At 37.8% G+C, this 22,942-nt stretch overlaps 1 protein-coding gene across 2 annotated transcripts in view; it reads left to right on the top strand.

The window, feature by feature from the left end:
• LOC309509723 (E3 ubiquitin-protein ligase rnf213-alpha) overlaps positions 1-22,942 on the top strand; it is a 78,547-nt gene that overhangs the window by 5,397 nt on the left and 50,208 nt on the right. For both annotated transcript variants that reach the window (XM_082184541.1, XM_082184540.1), the window contains exons 5-30: positions 10-85; positions 301-431; positions 561-627; positions 1,446-1,606; positions 1,704-1,770; positions 1,964-2,109; positions 9,497-9,667; positions 9,744-9,946; positions 10,035-10,318; positions 11,708-11,967; positions 14,839-15,054; positions 15,219-15,411; positions 15,563-15,618; positions 16,345-16,492; positions 16,605-16,763; positions 16,855-16,953; positions 17,282-17,404; positions 18,072-18,264; positions 18,747-18,920; positions 19,011-19,163; positions 19,250-19,836; positions 19,943-20,102; positions 20,197-20,414; positions 20,495-20,632; positions 21,351-21,515; positions 21,605-22,880. In XM_082184541.1, coding sequence (XP_082040667.1) covers positions 10-85; positions 301-431; positions 561-627; positions 1,446-1,606; positions 1,704-1,770; positions 1,964-2,109; positions 9,497-9,667; positions 9,744-9,946; positions 10,035-10,318; positions 11,708-11,967; positions 14,839-15,054; positions 15,219-15,411; positions 15,563-15,618; positions 16,345-16,492; positions 16,605-16,763; positions 16,855-16,953; positions 17,282-17,404; positions 18,072-18,264; positions 18,747-18,920; positions 19,011-19,163; positions 19,250-19,836; positions 19,943-20,102; positions 20,197-20,414; positions 20,495-20,632; positions 21,351-21,515; positions 21,605-22,880 — 5,624 coding nt within the window. The remainder of the gene's footprint in view (positions 1-9; positions 86-300; positions 432-560; positions 628-1,445; positions 1,607-1,703; positions 1,771-1,963; positions 2,110-9,496; positions 9,668-9,743; positions 9,947-10,034; positions 10,319-11,707; positions 11,968-14,838; positions 15,055-15,218; positions 15,412-15,562; positions 15,619-16,344; positions 16,493-16,604; positions 16,764-16,854; positions 16,954-17,281; positions 17,405-18,071; positions 18,265-18,746; positions 18,921-19,010; positions 19,164-19,249; positions 19,837-19,942; positions 20,103-20,196; positions 20,415-20,494; positions 20,633-21,350; positions 21,516-21,604; positions 22,881-22,942) is intronic.

Here is a 22,942-nt window from a genome sequence, read left to right on the forward strand (position 1 = left end):
TGACTTTAGAAATGACAGAAATCAGAAGAATGAACCACAGAAACCATCACAGGAAATGGTATTTGGCCAACAGAGTAAATCCAAGGTAAACAAAAATTATAATATATATATATATATATAAAAAAAATTACAAATTTTTTTTTTTATATAAATATAAATGTGTATATAAATCAGACATGGTTATCAGCTAAACGAGCCCAAATGTTAGTTGATTCTTTGGCCAGACTGATGTATTTGGTCTGTCACTGGAAATGGCAAACATGGAGTTAAACGATGACATTGTGTTTATTTTGCGTTTAGAAGAATCCAGGTTCCAGTGGAGATTCAGTGATGAGTGAGAAGCAGAAGTCTGCTGAATCTGACAAACACAATGAAAGTGGGGAAACAGAAACCAATAAAGGAGTTCAGCAAGTTTCATCTAAAACCAAAAAGTATGACAGAGCCTTTGATGTATTTTGATAAATGCTTATTTGTCTCCTTTTTAAAATGGGTTTTTCATGTCATTTTTTTTTTATGTCAAATGTCAAATAATAATGTATACTTTTACTTTAAAATGACAGAAATCAGAAGAATGAACCACAGAAGCCATCACAGGAAGTGGCATCTGGCCCACAGAGTAAAACCAAGGTAAACAAAAATGTCATATATATTTTTTTGTTTGTTCTCATTCTCAATTCTGATTGGCTGAGAGCCTTTTCCAGGTCTGATTGTGATTTCCACTTTAAAAGTTACATTATTCAATTAAACCATTAGATGGTGGCAAAGACTGTCTTTATGAGTGAGTCAGGACGTTTATATTGAAAGTTTATATTATGCATTTATTATTTATTATGGAAAAGCACATACTCTATTTCTCCTGCTTTCTCTCCCACTCAAACGCACACATATACACACATTCGCACAGAAACGTGTTGTCCGTGCTGATCTGACGATTTTAGTCAAATAGTTTATCAGTAAAATATTTAAACTCAGATCAATACTTAATGTCTAATTATTTACTTATGTGGCAAGTATTCGTGTAATAAGCGGGATAATGTACATCCAGCCGGTTGTTATCTCAGAATAAACCCCTTCAGTGTGATGCAGGACCCCTCCGCTTCACGTCCTGATCACCCTGTTGGGATTATTCAGCGATAACAACCGGCTGGATGTACATTATACCTTACTTAACATGACACTGGATGGCACAATTGACCAATCAGAATCAAGTTTTCCACAGAGCCGTGTAATAAGGCATACATACTGTATATAAATATGTATATTTGCAAAAAGAAAATGTAAACCTCAAAGATGAATATATATTGTATATAATATGAATGAATATATATATATATATATATATATATATATATATATAACAATATACATTATATATGTTTGGTCTGTTACTAGAAATTACAAACATGGAGTGAAATTATGACATTTTGTGTTTATTTTGCGTTTAGAAGAATCAAGGTTCCGGTGGAGATTCAGGAGTGAAGGTTGAGCAGAGTGAGAAGCAGCGTTCAACTCATTCTGACCAGAAGAAAACACAATCTGAGAAACACAATGAAAGTGGGGAGACAGAAACCAATACAGACATTCAGAATGTATCACATTCAAAAAAGTATGCCAAATCATTTAATGAATTTTGATAAATGCCTCTTTTTTCTTTTTTTTTTAATGACAGTAATATACTTTGTACTTTTATACTTCAATTACAGAAATCTGAATGAGGAACCACAGGAGTCATCACAGAAAATAGTGTTTGGCTCGGAGAGTGTACTCAAGGTAACATGCGTTCTGTCCTTTTACAAGGGTGTCAGTAAATTTGGGAACTGGCCCAAGAAAGATCTAAATCATTGGCTAATCAGGCGCTGATAATCTCAGAGAGCCCAAATTTGATTCTTAGACCAAACTGACATACTGAGTTTGCACACTGTAGGTAGGAAATGTTGACTCTTTCTGTTTATTTTGCATTTAGAAGAATGACGGATCCAGTGGAGATTCAGCAGTGAAGGCGGAGCAGAAGCAGCAGCAGTCTCCCCATGGGAAGAAAGATTCTGCTGCCAACCACAAAAACAGTGAAAGTGGCAATACAAAAAGTCAGAATGAAGCGCCTTCAAAAAGGTATGCAGATTCAACCCTTTTTCATCCGTGTAAAATTCAATACACTGACTGGGATAACTTTCACAACTGTTTTATGGAGTTTTTGCCTGCTTAAAAATTTTTTGGAAAGTGTCAGCTGTACAATTGGCAAGAAGCTAAAAAACAGTATAACCAGGGGCCAGTTTCACAAAGCTATTTTAGACCGGTCTATATAGTGTTAGACAAGTCTAAAATGTGCTCATAGACTAGTCTAATGCAAGTTAGACTGTTTCACAAGAATAAAGACTGACTTAATTTAGACCAAAAAAATGTGATACCTTACCCCCAGGCTAACTAACCAGGTCTAAGACTCTAGGTTACCTTGGCAACCAGCAGTAACAATCAGTTACATTACAAACAGCCAAAAGAAAAGGGAAAATGGCTCATAATTTAAACATTTCTTCTTGCTACTACATTCTCCGCTAAGTAAAATGTCCTTGTAACTGTTACACTCCTCCAACAAACACACATCTTCCGCTGGGGTAAACTGCACTGAGTGGTTGAATGCGCTTACTCGATCCGCCATGTTTTTTTGTTTTGAAAAGTGTCTTATTTTACCCAGAATGCATTGCAGTGTAGTCCTACTTAAGATAGTCAGAGTCTTAAGTGCTTTGTGCAACGGTCTGATTTAGATGTCTATCTGAAGTCTGACTATCTACTATATCTAAGCCATAGTCAAAGTCTATCTTTGTGAAACCGGCCCCTGGTGTGCACATAACAGTTACGTAGACTGCGTAAGGGTCACAGCACTTGCATATTGTTGTCCTATTCTTAGTTTAATTGCTTCTATTGCTCTCCTCATTTGTAAGTCGCTTTGGATAAAAGCGTCTGCTAAATCATTAAATGTAAATAACTGGTGCGCAGGTGCACATACGTGGTTAAAATAAATGGTGTGCAGTAGAAAATTGTGGAGGGAAGTAGGGGTGTGCGATATGACGATTTTTTATCGTGGACGATTAAAATGTCTCCACGATCTGCTTTTGAAGAAATATCGTAGTATCGCGCATTCTCAGTTGCTGTTCTGGCGCCTCTGTCCCAACATACTGAACAACGCGACGTATATTCAGATCAAATGTTAACGCAGCGGAACGGGACACTACAGTTCACAAAAGTTCATAATTTGCATGTGCTTTAATGCCTTGTCGGTTAAACATTTAATTCTGATGCGCTGTTCTAACGTGTGCGTTTCTCAGCGCGTACATGTGAAGCTCACATGCACTAAAAGCCTGTCTACCAGCGCCTTGATACTGGACTAAGTTATCTTTCGAGTCTTATTGTGCTAATACTGTCAAATACACACAAGGTTTACATAAACAAAGTCGGTGATGTCTAAAGTGACAGCAAACTTGAGAAAATTGAGAGAAAATCTGCTTGTCAAATGTGTGTATATTAGACGCGTCGAGTGCAGCTCTTAAAGAGACAGTAGCAATACACAAGTTAACGCGCCAAATCACGGGCGGCGCCATAACTGTACACAAATGCACTTAATTTCCGCCGGAAGTGGTTTGCGCAGCGTCTGCCGGTGTAAACAGCGATTATTTGACCATTGTAGCCTAGGCCTATGTCTTTTTTATTGTTGGTATCTGAACTACATCATAGGTAGGGGTGGGAATTGAATTCGCATGTTTAACTGAAAGAACGAGCAGAGAGACCCGGTCGCGCGCGCGCACTCTTTCTCTTCGGAGCCAGGCTAAAGTGTAAACGTAAACAAGACTCACCGTCTCCAAACTAACTGTCTTGCTCTCTCTCCCGCGCGCATATTAATCAAAATAAAACGACATGATGGTAAAAGGTCGGAAGACCAAGTTGCATGTGGAGCGCTTTTTTTCCCTGAATTACCGCTGGGTGTGAATTGTGCTAAAATACGTTGCCTTATCTTCTCTGAAATGCGTTCCGCACATTCAGCTGCCATAAAAATCACACTCTTAATAAACGTAAAAACCTATCCAGTGATGTAATGTTTTCTGTGTTGACACAAACCTTGTGGGATATCCATGTCCCTACTGCTGGGATAATCACACAATTCGCGAACTAATGACTCCTTTGAACCGATTCATTTTAATGAATAGTTAAATTTTTTTTTTTTAAATTAACGAAGCAAATACAAACAAATCAGGTACAATGTAAAAGTCTTTCTACGAACTAACAGTGCACACCCTAGAAAAAGAAGAAAAAAAAGAACACAAGAACATGGAGCATGTTATAATGGCATTTACATATTCAAAAGAAAATGAATTAAAAGGGCAATTATTCAATAAGATTGTTTATAAAAGAAGCCAGTTTCTCGGCATTCTTGTTATTAATTATTAATACTGGTTAAAACAACTGATCTTTCCAACACTGAACTCACGAGACGTCTGAATCGATGTATAACTAATCGGTAACACTTTACAATAAGGTTCCATTTATTACATAAATTACATAAAAAGTACAGTTTTTTGCCGAAAAAGCATATGAATACTTTTTCCACACAGTGCTATCAGGAATCTATAAGAGAATAGTAAAAAAAAATTAAACAATGGAGCGCATGGACATCTTCGTAGCTGGTTTGTGGTCGTAGCACTCTCTATCTAACCACTCGTTCAGGTGCTTTCTCGAGTGTTTGCAACCAACTACCGCACACGTCGTTCCCGAACCACTTTTCTTCATGTTGTAATTGTTATATCCTTTTTGTCACTGCGATATCAGTGCTTTGTCGGCACAACGGAGCTAGCTAGCAAAACAAACCAAGCCCGCCAGAACGGAAGTGGATTGCATCGATGGGAGGAGTTTAGGATGTAGAGCGGAAACGGCTCAAAAACCTGTGTATAGTAAACACGCTGCCGCTTGTCCTTAAAGGGGTAGTTCACCCAAAAATAAAAATGATCTCATTATTTACGCACTATAATGTTGTTACAAGCCTGTATTAATTTCCTTCTAATATTTTTCTAATATTAATATTTTGAAGAATGTGGCTATACAAACAGTAGCTGGTCCCCATTGACTTCCATAGGAGAAAAATATACTGGAAGTCACATTCTTCCAAATAACTTTTATTTTCAACAGAAGAAAGAAACTTATTCGAGTTTAAAACAACTTGAGAGAGTAAATTATGACAATTTGAATTTTTAGGAGAACTATCCCTTTATTGTTAATAAAACAACAAAATGCAAAGAGAAAATCACTCACTGCTCTTGACTGATAACTTTAATAGTAGCTTTAATAAGTATCAATTTATAATTTATACAGTGAAGTCTATGTTTTGTTTTATTTTCATATTTGTTCATTTAATTACTTTCTTCAATGCTACTGTTAAATACACCTACTGTAGCTGAAAACATAAAGCACTGTTTATTTAATTTGTATATTAAGTTGTGTGTGTAATGTGTATCTTTGATCTTAATATTTAATAACAAAGAAAATAATGACAAATATTTTTTATCTTCGCCCCTGTCTGCCATTCTTTTTTATTTTATATTTTGTTACCTAAGGCTTTGTTTTTAAAATATGGACATTAGTTTGGCTGTAATACTCAGTCACAAAATAGTTAAACCAATATAAAAAAGAATCGTGATAAAATCGTTAATCGTGATTTTCCTGAAAAAAATCGTGATATGATATTTTTACCATATCGCCCACCCCTAGAGGGAAGCACTTTTGAGTACCAACATTTTGGGGGACAGGGACACGTTCACTTATGCCTGGCTCACACTACAGGAGTTTTAGGCCGATTTATGCCCGATTTACCCCTCCCGAGAATCTGAGAAAAAATCTTGTCGAGGACCTCGATCGGTTCCGATGTTCGGCGCAGATTATTTGGTAATGTGAGGCGTTCACAGATCGAATCTTGCCCCTCCCGATCTGCTCTCACACAAATCGGGCTCGCCCCGATCATATCAAACATGTTTGATATTTATCGGGATGAGCAAGATTGTGATTACGTCAGTACTGTCACAATAGCCAATAGGAAACAAGTCTACGACTAGACGGAAGTGACGGACATTTCGAAATGGCGACCGCGAAACCTGCAACACGGATCTGTTGGACTTCGGAGATAGAGGAGCGACTTGTTGAAATGTGGCAACAACATGACTGCCTATACAACGTTTAGATAACGTTAGTGTGAAAGAGAGAGGAGTGTGAGTGTGTGTGTGTGTGTGTGTGTGTGTGTGTGTGAGACAGAGAGAGAGAGGGGATTGTTTGTGTGTGTGTGTGAGAGAGAGGGGACTGTTTGTGAGAGAGAGAGCGCGCGAGCGCAGACGGCAAACCATTGTTTAACGTAACGTTACCAGTAGACACATTTCTTCCAAATAGCACCAATTGTATTTTCATTTTACAGCCCAGATCTACACTGTAATAGGTGCCAATATTGCTTTTGACCTAGGCAGCCAATATTATAACGGTAAAAATTCTAGCACACTACAATAGTATTAAGGTCAATTAAATTCTTACCTGCATTTCTCACTAAAGAACTGACAATCCATGTTGAGCCCGTCTCCCCAACCATTTTCTCATCCACACTCGTTTATTCTTCCGCTTTTGGTTTTTCTCACAACAAACGATTATTATTGATACAGCAAGTTTTCGTGTTAAAGTATCCATTTTGTTTTACGCTTTCCCGCTTCCGATCTGCTGCGTAGATCACGTGAGGCGCTTCCTCTGGCACGATAATCTTAGTAACATTTTGTAGTGTGTGATGCGCCGCGAATTTCAAATCTTGAAGTATGAGCATGTTTAAGATTTGAGGTAAGAAAATCTGCAAAGATTCTCCTTAAGTGTGTGCTGCAACCAGATTTCAAAATCAGTTAGGATTTTAAAACTCCTGTAGTGTGAGCCAGGCATTACTGGAGTAGGATTTCTCTGGTAAGATAGCAGCCATGATGTTAAGTGTGTTCATTAATTATTACGGACCAGGCCCCACAGTTCGGCACGCTTGTTAAACTGCTAAGTTTAATACACTCAAAATTGTCAAAACACCCATCTCGGCAAGTATTCTCTTGGTTATGTCATAAGTGAGAAAGAAACCGGATGTGTGTCAGTATATTTGGTCCGTGCATTCGGTCTTAAAGTGACGGCAGCCTAATATTCCTGCTGACGTCTGTGTCATTAATGTTAATAAATGAAATACAGCTTTAACAAAGATGAACTCATATTTAATTTCTACAGTGAGAAATTAAGTGTTATTTTACATTTAGGCCTAATAATTATATTTCTGTGCCTGAATACTATACGGTTAGACTTAAAGGAGAACTCCGGTCAATTTTAACATTGAGCTAATTTTTTAGTAAATTTGGAGTGCTGTCAATACAGAGAACAACGACAAAAATCGGTGTTGCCTACACCGTGTTATCCTCTTTTTAAAATTTGCACTCTGTTGACTTCAATGGGGCATATTTTAAACCTGCTTTTACCCTCTTAACATTCTTGATGTGTCATTACAAGTGCCCAGCCAATATGAGTGATTCCTTTAGAGTTAACAGGGTGAATCTGACTACAGTAGATGTGAAAGATATGAAGAAAAATGAAGTTAATTCGGCCAGCGCTCATACCTGTATTTACACCCTGTTTTCGGTTGAAGTCCAAAGTAGTCGATTGTCGAGTTCACGCGCGTGATCATAGGTAAACATATGCGCGTTTTTTAGTTTTTTCTGTGGTATCAAAGTACTTGAAGTGAGCTTTAAGTGATGTGATGACGACAGCTTGTAGGATAAGTGTGCCGTGTAAAAGTGTGAGCACCGAGCAGCATCTCCAGGTTTCCATCAGAACCAGACCATTTGCCCTGACTATAATCTTTTAAACACACTGTACTTCTGTTTCTCACAGCCTTGTTTTCATTCCTGTCAAAAAAGAAATATGGCGATAACCTTACTAAGATCTATTGTGTGGTGAATGTTCTTCTTCATAGCAATTTGTTTTCCTGGATTATCTTATCTAGTTTTGTCAAAAGGTTGTCAAACTTTCTCTTTACTACGGGTTTTTGCAGCGTTGTGAGCAACGAATCACAGACGTGTCGAGTGCATGAACGCAGTGGCCAGTCAGATGTGTTTTTCTTTTATCACTCTGTGAAGGGGGTTTATTCTGCGATATACATCCAGCCGGTTGTTATTATCCCACTTATTACACGGCTACTTGCCACATAAGTAAATAATTAGACGCATATATTGATCTGAGTTTAAATATTTTATTAGGTCTTTAAAACGCAAAGCTTGTGCGGAGAGAGCCGTTTCAGCGGCAAGTTCAAACTAGACGGACTTTTAAGAGATATGGTACAATCATAACACTTATTACACAGCATTTCACCACATAAATAATTATGGGGATAAGAGATATTGATTTCAGATTAAACTGTTTTAAAATCACACCTGTTTGTATCTCATAATCCAACAGTGTACAAAACACTAGTCACAAAATGGCCGCCGCTGCGTTTGTATGAAACAAGAGAGAGCGAGTCCACGATACTGGATGGCATAATGAAATAACTGTACATAAAATATTGATATGACTGAATTTTAAAACTTTATTAGCTCTCTAAACACACAACTTCCACGAAGAAAACCCGTTCCTAGCAAACAAATAGCGCTGCTGACTTCAGTGACCCGGATGAGCCTGTGTTTCTGTTTTCAGCAGTTGTTATCTGGGAATAATATACCACTGTATGGCGCGATTAACCAATCAGAATCAAGTATTTCACAGAGCCGTGTAATAACTGACGACTTTTCTTGATTCATTTCTAATATCAAAAACCTGGGCTATGTAGACTTTTAGCTACTGTAAGAGATTTATTTTGCATTGTAGTCTACTTCTTTAACTAAAGAGTGGAGTTTTCGCAAGAATGCAGAATTTGGTCCGTGAGCACATGCTGAACCAAAGTGATTGACAGCTTCAGTGATTATAAAGGGAGCACTCTTTACTCACTTCCCATTCACAGTTTGTGCTTGACCAACAGCCACATACACAATGCAAAGTTTTGGGTTGGAAACCACAAAATTAATATTGCAAGTAGCACTTACAAAATTGTGATGATTTACATCGCAACGGACTAAGCGAAACAAAAAATCTGAAATGTCAAAATAAATGTGCAGATAGACCTGCCACAGCAACACTGTGGAGAAAAAAAACAAATCTGTTGGCCTAATAGGTTTAAGTAAATGCCTTTTCACTTGACCTTTTTAAAGCAGTGTTTACATAAATTAAAAATATTACATGCTAGGCTACATGCTAATGTTGTTAGCATTATCATTATTTTTTTTATTGAATATTTTTTATTTTCATACAGTTTTTTGCTATGGTATCAAAATTGGTACCGAAATTAATGCAGTTTTACTGGTACTGACTACTGAAATGTTGATGCCTTGACAACACTGATCTTATCAATATTTTTGAATTGCAGAAATCCAACACCAACTCAGCATATAAGTTCCAGTGACAGACTTACCATTTACTTTCATGCAGTCCTGTCAAAAGACTTCAAGTTTAACTTAGAAGAGGATCGTGTCTTCATAAGGGCTGGTGGTCGCATGAGTGACTGGGAAAAGGATCTGGTTGAACTGTCGGTGTCACGGTAAGTAAGGATTTTCTGGACCAATTATTAATCATGTCTTACTATACCCAGGTGCTTGAAAACGGTTTCGTTTCAGGGATCTTGAAGAGCATGGATTTCTTGTTGAAGGGAAATTTGTATGCAAAAAGAACAGTGCAGAAGCTGTGTCCATCCCATACAAGTATGTTATCTATAAAGAAAAAAAGCAGAAGTATGAGTATGAATACATCTACAAACTAGATGCAAAAGAAACCACCAACAGATGCCTGTTTGTCAAACCAGCTCTCCTAAATAATGAAGGTAGGTGAAGCTCATTAAAAGTCTACATTCAAGTTTAATGTTTTTTTTTTTTAAACCAGACTTAATTTGTTCTTGTGGTATATTGCAGGGGAATGGCATCAGTATGACGATATAATCTGCGCAGAACCATCTAAGGTGAAACGGTTGAAAGAAGTCTTTTGGTCTGATCAAAGGAAAGGTGTAATAGAGGGAAGAGAAATCGCTGGTACAGTCATGCTGGGAACTATCTTTGACCTCCTGAGAAACTGGAGCAAAATCAACCTCAGCAGCTTCTTCAGTCAACTCAGACAATTTTTTGAAGTCTATGCAAACCCTTTTGTATTCGAGGAGAAAGAGAAAAAGTGGTACTCGCTCGATTACGGTGAAAAAGATGTAAGTTAACTATGTGCATCTCCGCATACACTGAACACATTCATACATTACAGTAGTGATGGGAGAAACAAAGCTTTTTGAAGCTTTGAATCTATTGAACCAATTGCTTTGCAAAATGATTCAATATTTTTAAGCAAAAACGTGCATTAAAATGTTTTATTGAAGGTGTAATCTATTAAATGCTATTAACAAATCATCTAATACTAAAAAGATAATGTTATTGATGATAATGGTGTAGATTTAAAAATCTTGCTTTCCCCTGTTGTTTGATTTCATGGAAACAGACACCAGTAATTTTGCCAAGAGATCTCTTATTTATTTATTTTATATAAGACATAGGAGGAAGAGACAATGGACCAAACAGATATCTTCATTCAGCAGCCTTTCCATCTCTTCCTGATTTTCGGACAAAAGAGCTCAGTCTTTATACTACTGGACCAAGAAAAAACTACATCACCATAGGAACACATACATTAAGCAGAGGAACATATGGTTTCCATTAACGTTGGAATGTATATCCTTATGCTATGCTTGTGAAAACACTGCATATACTTTTCAGTCTCTAACTCAGCACACAAAGTCTCAAAGTCTCTCTCTCCCACATCTTCACAAAATACAATGATTACAAATGATTATGAATGTATATAAAAAGTATAAAACGGATACATAATACTACTGATTATGAATATTAATAAAAAGTAATAATAATACTAAAAACAATATTAAATGATGAGATTTGAGTCTTCAATGGGTTCTATTTGAAGAGTTCAGATGCAAAAGCCTCTAAGTGCCATCTGAAATTTTCGTCTAGAATGATAATTTTTATCGAGCTCGTATATTTAAGTTTAGTAATTTCACTTAAATGACAAATAATAGGTCATTTGCATTGCCAATTAAGTGAAATTACTGAACTTAAATATACGAGCTTGATAAAAAGGATCATTCTAGAAGAAAATTTCAGATGGCACTTAGAGGCTTTTGCATCTGAACTCTTCATTTGTTTTTGATGTGACGTGCCATGCTACTCATGTCCGCTGTAGAAAGGGTGTAATGTTCAACATCCACGGACAGCACAACGTCTAGCGATCTTCCCCCACATCTTAATCTTTATAAAATCTATAAAAATCTAGATTGAAGTGATGTTGTGGAGGTGATCTGATGCAAATGTCTGTCACATTGTGATAAATTGCAGGAAAGTTTTAGCTGCTTGGTTTCAATAAATGCTGTTTTTGCACAGTGTGGAGGACTATATGCCAAAAGATAAAAGAAAATGTTATTCCTCATGTCATGGCCTACTTTAAGACTGCAGACTGAAAGAGATTAACTAGTGCTCAAATGCAATTGTAAACTTGAAATTCTTTACATATCGTCTTATTTTCATCCTATCAGGTGAGCAGGCTTCTGAAGCAGTTCATGCTGGAGCAGGTGACCCCAGAGCTACAGAAGGACAGCGAGGGAAAGGGTTCTTTCATCAAGGAGCCACTGAAGGCTGCCCTCATCATGCTGTATGTGTGGAGACAGTATCGTCTGGAATTAGACAATGGAGTTCTTTCTCGTCTCTGCACTGCCCTCTGCCTGCCCAAATTACCTAAGGAAGAATTCCTGTCCTTCTGGACTGATTTAACAGAATCATTCTCAGAAATAAAAACGTGAGTACAGTTATCTTATCATCATGTCTAATTACTGTGTGTAAATTGGTCTGTATTTAGTGAAAATGTACAAGTACATTACCTTACCACCTTATTTGTAAGATAGGCCTTTGAAGTAATTAATCAGAAGGATTAAGTAATCCTTCTGATTATAGTTTTTCTCAATTGCTTAAACACTATAACCAGGCTTTTGAACTAAAATTTCATAACCATAATGCCATTTATCAAAAAGCACACCCATTTCCCTAAACTATAAACACTATTCCCTGTTTTGAGTCAGATTTGTTGAACTGTCACTGCAAAACTCTACACACAAATCCCTTCATTTCTCATTGCCTACACCATGTTGTCATTTAGAAAGCACTAGCATTCAATATTGTTCACTCAAATCAGAACAGCTTTAGCTCAGTTAGCACACAATTACCCAGGTGGAAACACTAAGAGTCAAAATTGAACACGCATCAATCAGATCCTTCAATAGATAGATAAAAGGGCCCAAATCAGTTTATTGAGTTTTGGAACAATGAATCCAGAAAGACGTGAAGGAAGAGATGGAGGAGGGATAAGAAGGAGGAGGAGGAAGGGCAAGAAGACAAGCAGTCTCAGATGAAATTCAAGCCACTCTAGTTGCCCATGTCTTAGTCGATGGTATGACTATGAGGGAGGCTGGGCCAAATTTGAGTCGCTTTACCGTCGCCTCGAGAACCTTCAGGGAGAATTCTATCACTGAATAAGAGACAAACATTTACAGTAGTCTTTGATGAGGTTTATTTTCTTGCAAGAAAAGGCCAGCAGTCGTACAGTCACACAGAGTGGCTGCAGAGTGACAGTGAAGGGAGGGCATCCTTTCTCCTTTATAGTCTTGACTCCAGAATGTTATCTTTCTAGGCCAATGATGGTATTTCAACCACATGTGGAACATTCTTAGACGTGTTCATCATATTGTCTCCTTGAGTGGAGGCCCTCCTGTCACGTTCCAACACTCTTTACCATTCCAATACAATTCCATATTAGAATAAGGTTTGTGTGTGCTCTTTTACTGTCATATGATGGTCAGTACCATGAGTCCAGCAGGCGTAATGATATGACGCAGCGCATGCTGCCTGATAATAGGCTACTGAGCTGGGGACTATTATCAGGTGCTGCGTCATATCATTACGCCTGCTTCACCCATGGTACTGCAGCAAAGTTTCTTGATTATTACGCAGGAATGAGAGTATAGTTCCTAGCCATATCAGCCTAGAAAATCGCAACTTTTCATTTTCCGTCGGTCTTAGTACACGATGTAACTACAGAAGAGTCAAGTTTTAAATAGGAAAAATATCGAAACTCTTTGTTCATTTTTTTGAGAAAGATGCTAACGGTCTTGTCCGGTTCAATTCATTATGCTAAGCTATGCTAAAAGTGGGACCCCCAGACCCGGAGATCGGCTGAATGGATTCGAAAACGGTAAAACTCAACTTTTTAACTCTGGGGGAGTTGTAAAATGAGCCTATTTCCAAAAAAAGTGGAGTATCCCTTTAAAATTGTGCTGTTATGGAGCTCTGCAGCATGTAATTGCAGTACTACAAAACCGCTTCAGATGAAGCTTCTGCTTCAGTTAATTTTTTTTTGGTAGTTATCTCCGAGTTCATGCTTGTCTTCTGCAGCCCAGTGGTCATTGTTTAGGAGCGTAGTACCCATTCAGACAAAGCTTTGCCAAGTCTATCAGTCGCTTGTGTGCTCCCAGGTGTTAAGATGTTTAGCTGGACAATAACTTTATTCTAGAGCTGCTGTAAAGCCAAAACAATCTCTGTTACTTTAATTTCCTATATTTGCTGCTTTGAAACAATCTATATCTAAATGAAGGTGACTTGACTTGAATCAGACTAAATTCTCGAATTATGTTGTACATTAAAATATTGACATTAATGATATCTGCAATACATTCATGTTGGTTCTGTTCTGTTTACCCTAAGGGGGGTTATTGCTGCTCTTATCTATGCTAGGCTGCATGGGTGGCAGGGAGTTCTTGCCCAGAACAGAACCATTCCGCCTATGCTTAACTGTATGCTAATTGTCAATCGTATTTGACGATAGTGTTCCTGACAGAAGTGTGTTCAAGTATGTCCAACTTATACTTGAGGTAATGATGGCGAACTTGAACATGCCCCTGTGTGTTTTAACATATCTGTGCTGAACACTGCCTGGAACTGTTGTTTGCAAGTGGTGTCATTTAATTGTGTCAAATAGACGGGATGGAATGAATAAGGTGATGGTCAGTCCAGCAGGGAGGCGCAGTCATGCACACTGGACATCTTGCTGTGGTGCAAGATCCTTCGGGTGGTCTTTTGTGCAGACTATTACGGAGTCAATGAGGTGCCAGAGGTTAGAGTAAAGGGTGCCTCCAGGATGTTTTAAATTTGTATTTGAGTTCTCTGCATCAAGTGTTAGCAGGGTTCAGTGGCGTCAAGACAGTTGGGGACCATCCTCTGGTGCCGCTAATCTGACAGAAGTCATCCTCTGCAGTTCTGCTGTTCGTTGTTGGATTGCATTTTGTCAGGAAACCTAGCAGGAGTGAAGCTCCTGACGCCATAGCTGACACACACGCTTCTCCACCATAGTAAGGTGGCGATCCAAGGAGAAGAGAATTATATATTTTTTTATTATAGACAAGAAGTAGGACAGGAAACCTAGCACAACAACTAAGCCTAAACTTGGTTGCAAAAAACAATAGTAGACAGAGACCCACAATCAGTTAGAGATATAAGTCCACTTATAAAGCAGTGAAATGTAAATTTTTTTTTTTTTCATGCAAATGCTCCAACAAATATACAAGCTTCACATTTCTGCATGATCTAAAATGTCTTGTAACATTTCTTCCCTCTTCAGCTTGTCTGAGATGGTGGAAGCGCTGATCAATAGAGTGAGATCTGCCAACATGCCCAGATGGATCATCGTAATTCCACTACTGCACCTTCTCAAAGGATCTTCAAAACCATTTGAGCCAGTGTTTAACAAGATCAACCCACAATATGGGCAAAGCTGGGCTGGACTGCAGGGACTCAAATCATCTGACGTTCTTTCCATTGGAAGCCAAGATCGAAGGTGTTAAATCTCTCTGTTCAAATGTAATTTTCCAAATGTTTGAATTGAATGTTTGAACTTTTAGAACAAGTTGCCATTAAACGTTTAACTCACTTAGGTTTTAGTGGAAAGTATTGTATCAGGAATTTTTGTTTCTTATTTTTGACTGAATCCCTCTAATTTAGGTCGATATTGAACCTCATGAAGACACATGGACATTTGGTTGAGGTAGACAGACTGCTGGCCCGGTCTTGGATGTATCTGATGACTGTAGATGGGTTGGTCGAATGCAGCTCCATCATCCATGTAGAGCTCCTGGACATCCTGCATCTTTTCACCATGAAATGCCCCAATGAAATAAACTACATCACTTCCACCGTGAGTATCAAGCCATCACCAGAAATAACCATATATTGTACAAACCAAAACAGATGACAGTTTTAGCATACAATATACCTTTGACAAACAAAAGGAACAAAAGGCAGCAGTTCGGGATTTGTATATTTAATTATTATTATTTTTATCTTAGGGTGTTTCAGAGACTCTGGCACACATTCAAAGTCACTTGCTCGAACAAAGTTACAGGTAAAGTTCTTCTACAAATATTTAGGGAAAAATCTGTTTGTTTCCTTCTGAAATTGTTTCTATATCTGAATAAACTCAGGAATTATTATATTTTTTAATGATTTGGTTTTGAAATGTTTCACAAATGGCAATAATTGGGACCCAAGCAAATTAGAAAATTTGAGAATTTGAACACACTTGCCAAATTTAAAAAATCTAAACAAAACAAAATCTGTGGATGCTGTGTGGGTTCTGGTTTTTGTTTGCATTTCCTTAAATACAAAAACACTGTTTTGAGAGTGTTTGTAATTATTATAATTTTATTTTTATTTTTTTGAGCCAATCAATTGAGCTGTAATTGGCATGTGACTGATCAGCTTATTAATATATAAACTCCTTGCAGCAAATGGGGTAAATTAGACCTCCAAAAATAAATTATCACTGTTGTAACCTCTGCTTAAATATAATGAGTTATTATTAATATTATTATTTTATTTATATGCTTTTAAGTGATGGTCCAGAACCAGTTTAATGGTGAAAATGGTTATTTTGCCATTTTTTCCAGTATTGAGTAAAATAGCAAATCATGGTTGATGTTACGTCCATTTAGAGTTAGAAATTATTGAGTTAAAATATAAGTTCATGTTGATTTCATTATCAACAGGCCACTCTCAAACATTTAATTGGCTTGTATGTGGTAATTTCTCAGGGGGTCTCTAGATTAACTTGCTTTCATTACTGTTGCAGCTGTCTGAATGAGGCTTATGGCATTCAGTGCATACAAGCAACTTGCAAACTTCTAGAGAAGGTTTGCAAAGGAGTTAATTCCCAAAATTTCACTGATACTCCTGTTGCTTGCATGAATCTTGTGGCCTCTGTATCAGGATTTGCCCAGGTATTCCATCCTAAGATCATATTATCTTTGTTTTAAATTACTGATTACAAACATAAAAGACATAAAGACATAAAATTGACTCAATATGCCTGAATATTTGTTCAAACCTAAGAAAACACAACAAACAGACGCTTTTCCTGAGAAGACTCTTGCGTTACTCAATGATGCCAAGCAAACTGTGAGAGCATGGATCAGACAAACTTTCAAAGGCAGGCTTTTGAACAATCCCTATTATTCTCTATCGGCTATCAGCTTCACTAAAGAGATTGAGGTAAGCAGAATAAGTATGATCATGCAAAATGGTAGATTCCCTCTGAATCTATATAGTTTATTATAATGATGCTTTTTGTTCTGCTTTACAGATGTGGAATAACGTAATTGCAATAGATTTCATGAGTAAGGACTTCACTAAAGAATGGAAAGAAACCTTTACACGAGACTTTGAGGGGAAATATCTACAGGTAATATTACACCGTTCCAGTATACACATCTGGGTCCATTATTTTTATTTATGTTTTTTTATGATTTGCTTTCATTTTCTTACAAACAAGTGAGAATCTAAAACATACATTTTCTCAGTCAGATAAATAAAAATCACAAAGACGCAAATAATCTGCTAACATACTTGAGACAGAACATTGTAAGCAACAGTGATTCTGGTGGAACTGCAACAAATGTGGCTAGACATAGATCTGTATAGACTAGATCTGTACAACTGACATATTTCAATGTGTGTCTTGTCTTTCTGTATTGGTAATATGCAAAACTATTTGTTTTTACTCTTGTTAGGAAGATCCTCTCGATCAAATTGAGGTTTATTGCTCAAAGATTGAGGAACTTAACGGCTCCCAGCCTTTTTTGGTGGGTAGCGTAGAGAAGTGTGCTCTCCAGGCTGTTACCGCAATGTGCCAGGTAAGGGTCTTGCACTGAGTAAACATACATTCTAAAATTTAATAAAATGAAATTAGGACCAAACACCAAAGTCCAGTCTGATCTTTTCACCAAAGTTATTTGTACCCACAGAATTTATTTAGTGAATACATGCTGGCTTGAAGTGTTTAAAGAAATGGTTCACTAAATAAATGAAAATTATGTCATATTTTACTCGCCCTCATGTCATTCTAAAAACATATGATTTTCTTCTGTAGAACACAACAAGATCAGTTTTAAATAATATACTGGTTAGGCTAAGGCAGCTGTCAAGATTTTCAAAGAATAATGGTTTGAATGTTGGCCTCAGAAGCGTCAGAAGACTATAAATATAAAGTACAGATCATATGGACCAGTTATATGACTTTTTGTGGTGCTTTTAGGAGCTTATCAGACCTAGTCCTGACCAACTTTCAATTACTTTTAAAATAATGTTTTTCTTGGGTTTTGGAATGACATGAGAGTTTTGTTAATAGCACATAGATAGAGACATTTCTCTTACCCAGAGCACTACAAAACAATATACATATGCATATCATGTAATAAGACTAAAATAGTTGTTATATTGGCTTTTGTGTAGGATTTCATATGGGAAACATACAGTACAAATGTAATTTTACTGTACAGACTTTTTTTTTTTTTTTAACAGGCTAAATCCGAGGGTAAACTTTTTGAGAGATTCAGTAAATTACGGATAAACTGGAAATTTGGAAATCTTGTGTCCACCATCATCCTAAAGTCCTGGCCAAGAGATGACAAAGGAAAATATCTGGAGCAAGAAGAAGCTGTTCTCAAACATCTTCTGGACTGGACAGCAGCCAAAAATATCTTTCAGCTTCATGGTAATTATATGGTTTCCATCCACATGTCATTCTATGTTTAACCCTCTGGGTTCTGAGGTGTTTTCTGGGCCCTGGAGGTGTTCTGACATGCTCTGACATTTGTGCTTATTTCTGTTACTTGTGACATTTTCATGGCTAAAGTCTGATTACACTGTATTGAGCTCAAACTCTGCTACAATAATATGTCAGCAGCATGTATGTAAAAGTTTAAAGTTTTGAGATAATGACATTTATGCGTGGTTTGTGAAAAAACAACCAAAAAATTGTCACTAAAATAAGGTGTGAGGCGTGAATCATCAGGAATATTGATGTGTTTCACACCTGAGAAAGACAAAGACCCTCCCATAATGGCCCTATCAGGTGCTATCAGGCCCTATTATTATGAAGACATTGCACAAATAATGAGGAGAGATTTAAAAAAGAATGGACTGAAAGACTGAAACAGTATGATGACGGAGATATTATTTATGTTTTGGCTGCAGGTGCTGATGAAAAACTGATCGATAAGCTTTCTGAAGAAGCTAAAGAGAGATTAGCCATGGCAACATCATTATTCACAAGCATTTTACATCATCTTGTAACAGGGAAAATTAAGATAAAGCTACTCAATCTCATCCTGCAGAAGAGGAATGCCTTCTTTGAGCTGCTTAATTTAGGTAAAATACCTCACACATGAGATTTTACCCGTTTAACATACTATAATGACCCCGAAGACATATAATGACATGACCCTACTGTTTTTCCAGAATGTTTTTGTGAAAATGAACAATACAAGGACACCAACGCCATGAAGAGGCTTCTTCAGTCTAGACAAGAGGAGGTGAAGGCTATCAAGCATGAGAGTGCATTGGTGGATGCTCTCATTACAATGTGCCGCAGTCTAGAGGAGCATGTGACTGGTAAACACCGTCTATTGAACACCTGAGAATAACAGATTGTTTTTATAGAGAGATGTTAATACTATAATATTTGTTGTGATTTACAGTTGATTTTGAAGGGTTGGAAGAAAAACACCATATTGTCATAGATGAGATGGACCTGGATGAGTTCATGGACGTTCAATCATTAAATCAAATCCCCTCTCCAGTGTCACAAGTAGTCACCTACTTTGAGCTTGATGATGATGTTCGATCTATGGCGGAGGTCCTAAATACCTATAAAGACAGCTACATTTTCAAATCTTGTTGGGTGAATGAGGCAAAAGAGTTTGCAGAGGAATCGGAGGAATCGGATATCACTCTCGAAGATCTTAACAGAGAAATATTCGAATCATGTCATGATTCCTACAGAAACATATACACAACCCTCAAAGACGGTAGCATAACTTTTGAAAAGGTTGATGCAACATTCAAGGCCTACAAGGGAAAATATGAGGAACTTGCAGAGGAAGTTGCAATCATTTGCAAACTAAATCTCAGTGATGATCAGCGTTGGGTCCAGACAAGAATCCTGCAGATCGAGCAGTACCATGAGCTTCATCTGGCAGTAGAGTCGGCTCAGGTGGTCATGTTGGTCAAACAGACGCTCTGCCTACAAGGAGACTTTCAAGTCTTGGAGAAGTTGCTTATTACTGTAAGTCATCTAATTTTTGCCAATATGCTTCCTGTTGTTAAATAAATTCATTTTGATTAAAATAAGTTAGGGATATGTTTAACCCATGAGGCTTTCTTCCCTTTAGACACAGGTGGATTTTAAACAAGAGCGTCTTGACAGCATTGACAATGAGTTGATGCAGGCAAAAACTGTGCTTGTGGACATCACAGATTCCCGTAGACTGTGCCTTCAGGAACTTGGCCTCAGGAAGAATTTTGTTATATGGGTTAAAGAGGCTCTTGAAGGTAACCAAATAAGTGTTTGCACTGGTAATTGAATGTGATTTTATAATTTGAATGCTCTTTTGTAAGCACATGTTATTCCTCTTTATCACTTCAGACATCAATGAGTTGAAAGTCTTTGTGGATTTGGCTTCCATCTCTGCTGGAGAGAATGATTTGGATGTGGATCGCGTGGCCTGTTTTCATGACGCAGTTCTTGGCTACTCCTCAATGCTCTATGATTTAAAGCCAGAGACTGACTTCAGGCTTTTTAAAGATATGCTGAAAAAACTTTGGAAGGCACTTGACAATGACCCCAACCTCCCCAAAAAATTGGTAAGAGTATCAGCCAGCTTTGACGAGGAAGAAAACAAGATTGTTTATATTTTTGTTCATCAACATTTTCTTTGTTTCAGTGTGACTCTGGAAGACACATTGAATGGTTGAAGACAGTCAAGGATAGCCATGGGTCAGTGGAACTGTCCTCTCTATCTCTGGCATCAGCTATCAACACAAACGGCATCTACATTATCAGTGCACAAAACCAAAAGAAGGTTTGTCATTACTGTTTGAGTTCAAATAGATGTTGCACAGATCATACACACAGACAGTTTGAAATACTCATGAATATAAATAGATTTTAGTAAAAAATCTTGTTGTGTGTTTTGGAACATGCTAACTGGTTTCTAGTTGGTCCAAGCTGGTTGACCATTCTTTGTCAGGGGCATTGCTGGGAAAATCAGTTTTCTAGTTAGTCCAAGCAGGTTTAGGCAATTGACAAGCTGGACTAGAGACCTGGTCAGTATAATCAAGGTCCTTGCTCGTATAAATCAGGTGGGGTGAAAAGTGGTCATGCCGATTTTTGACAAAAATGGCAGCTGATTAGTTGCTAGACCAAGATGGGTTACCAGCTCATGCCGGTCCCCATCCAGGGGTGCATTTCCCAAAAGCATTGTTTGCCAACTATGCTCGCAATTTTCATTGAACTCTATTGGTAACGACGGAACTTACGACCATAGTTGGCTTTGGGAAGCGCACCCCTGGCTGATAATCCAGCAACTTACTAACTAACTAGCTTGGACCCGCTACAAAACCAGTTATTAGGTTCCAAAACACTGCTTAAGCTACATTTTAGCTAAGTTTCCATCAGGAGCAATGACTTGCCAGATTAGCACAATGCTTATTTTTAGCTGTCTTTATCATCATCGAATAGTCTAATTGATACAGATAATATTTCAGAAATATCAACCCATGAATATTGCTTTTTTTCAGTTATGCTTGGAAAATATTCTGAAGCTTCAAATTATGGAAGAGCACGATGAGGGGTATGAGACACGCACTTATTCACTTGAAGACCTCAGGGATCTTCAGAATAAATTGATGCTAATGTCTGGCAAAGGAGATCAAGGCCAGTGTGAAGTCGATCAGTTTGCAGAGGTGACCTTTCAGCTTTTAGCTGTTTTATTCTGTTATATTTCACCATGCTATTGTAATTATCCCTGAATTAACTTCTTCCTTGTTTCCAGGTCTTTGCCAATGTACAGAGGTTGGCCTCTGCTTTTATTGATTTGTTTGTTGCTGGAAATCCATTGTTCAGGCATTGGGAGGCAAATATCAACTCTAAAAGTAAAGATGCATGCATTGTAATGGACTTCAACTTAGGGAGTGTTGTCAGTGCCATCGTGGTGGAAGGTGATGTCACAGAACAGTTGCCTAAAGTCTGTAAGAAAATCGAGAGGTGCCTACACTTCTGGAAGATTTTTATGGCCAAGCAGAGATCTCAGCATTACTACTTAAACTATTACACTGCAGAACAAGTAGTCTACATGTGCCGTCAGCTCAGCCAGAACAATCTGACCGAAATGGAAGATCAAGTTCTTATGATGCTCTCCTTTATCAAACCTGATTGCTCCACTTCAGATTTAAGACGGGCTTGGCACAGGCTTCAGTATGAAGCAATTAAGAAGGGTCCTGAGCAAATTGATGACTTAGACTTCCAAACTTTTGTTGAAGTCCCCAGTGTGATTGAAAATGATAGTACTGAGGAGCCATGCCCAACGTTTGACGACTTGGAGAATCTCTTGGGTAATGCGAATGGATCGGAAAAGCTCGATGTGATTTGGAATGCGTACATGCGAGACATGAAGAATTTTCTGCCAGACTCCCTTGATGTCGGTAGTCTTGGAAATCTTCTTGAAATTTTGGCCAACAGCCCCAGTGAAATTGAGGGTGATGGGTATTTACAGGATGAGAGAACAAGGAACATTCAGAGGGAACTTCCAAATGGATTGGCTACTGGAAGACCAAATCTAATCATCTGCCCTTCTGAAGAAATTCTGATATCATGCATTTCAATTTACATGAGAAGCAAGAATGAGCCTCTACCAACCTACGATGAAGTACTCCTCTGTAGTTCTTCCACTCCTTATGAAGAAGTGGAACTTTTCCTCAGGCGCTGTCTTTCTGCTGGCTACAGGGGAAAGAAGATATACACAATGCTCTATGTGGACCAACTCACCTACGAAGTGAGCTACAAAGTGGAGCAATTTTTTCAGCGTCAAAATGCACTGAGCAGAAATGATTACAGGCTGGTGTTGGTCTGCAGCTCTAATAGAGAACATGCATACCTTCCCTCAGCTTTTAGTCAATTTAGATTGCACTTGAATCCCCAAGAACCAATAATCGTTATTCAACGATACCTTGCTAGGCATTTTACAGTCCCAGCTGACATATCCAGTGCTGCTGCTGTGTTCAAAAACAGACAATGTGTGGGAATTGTATCCTCAGAAAGATCAGGAGTTGGTGAGTATGCATTCAAGTAATGGATTTAAATTACTTAGTTTTCAGAATTCATGTCAGTTGGT

Source organism: Leuciscus leuciscus (genome assembly GCF_965113295.1).
Source record: "Leuciscus leuciscus genome assembly, chromosome: 1".
Classification (NCBI taxonomy): domain Eukaryota; kingdom Metazoa; phylum Chordata; class Actinopteri; order Cypriniformes; family Leuciscidae; genus Leuciscus; species Leuciscus leuciscus.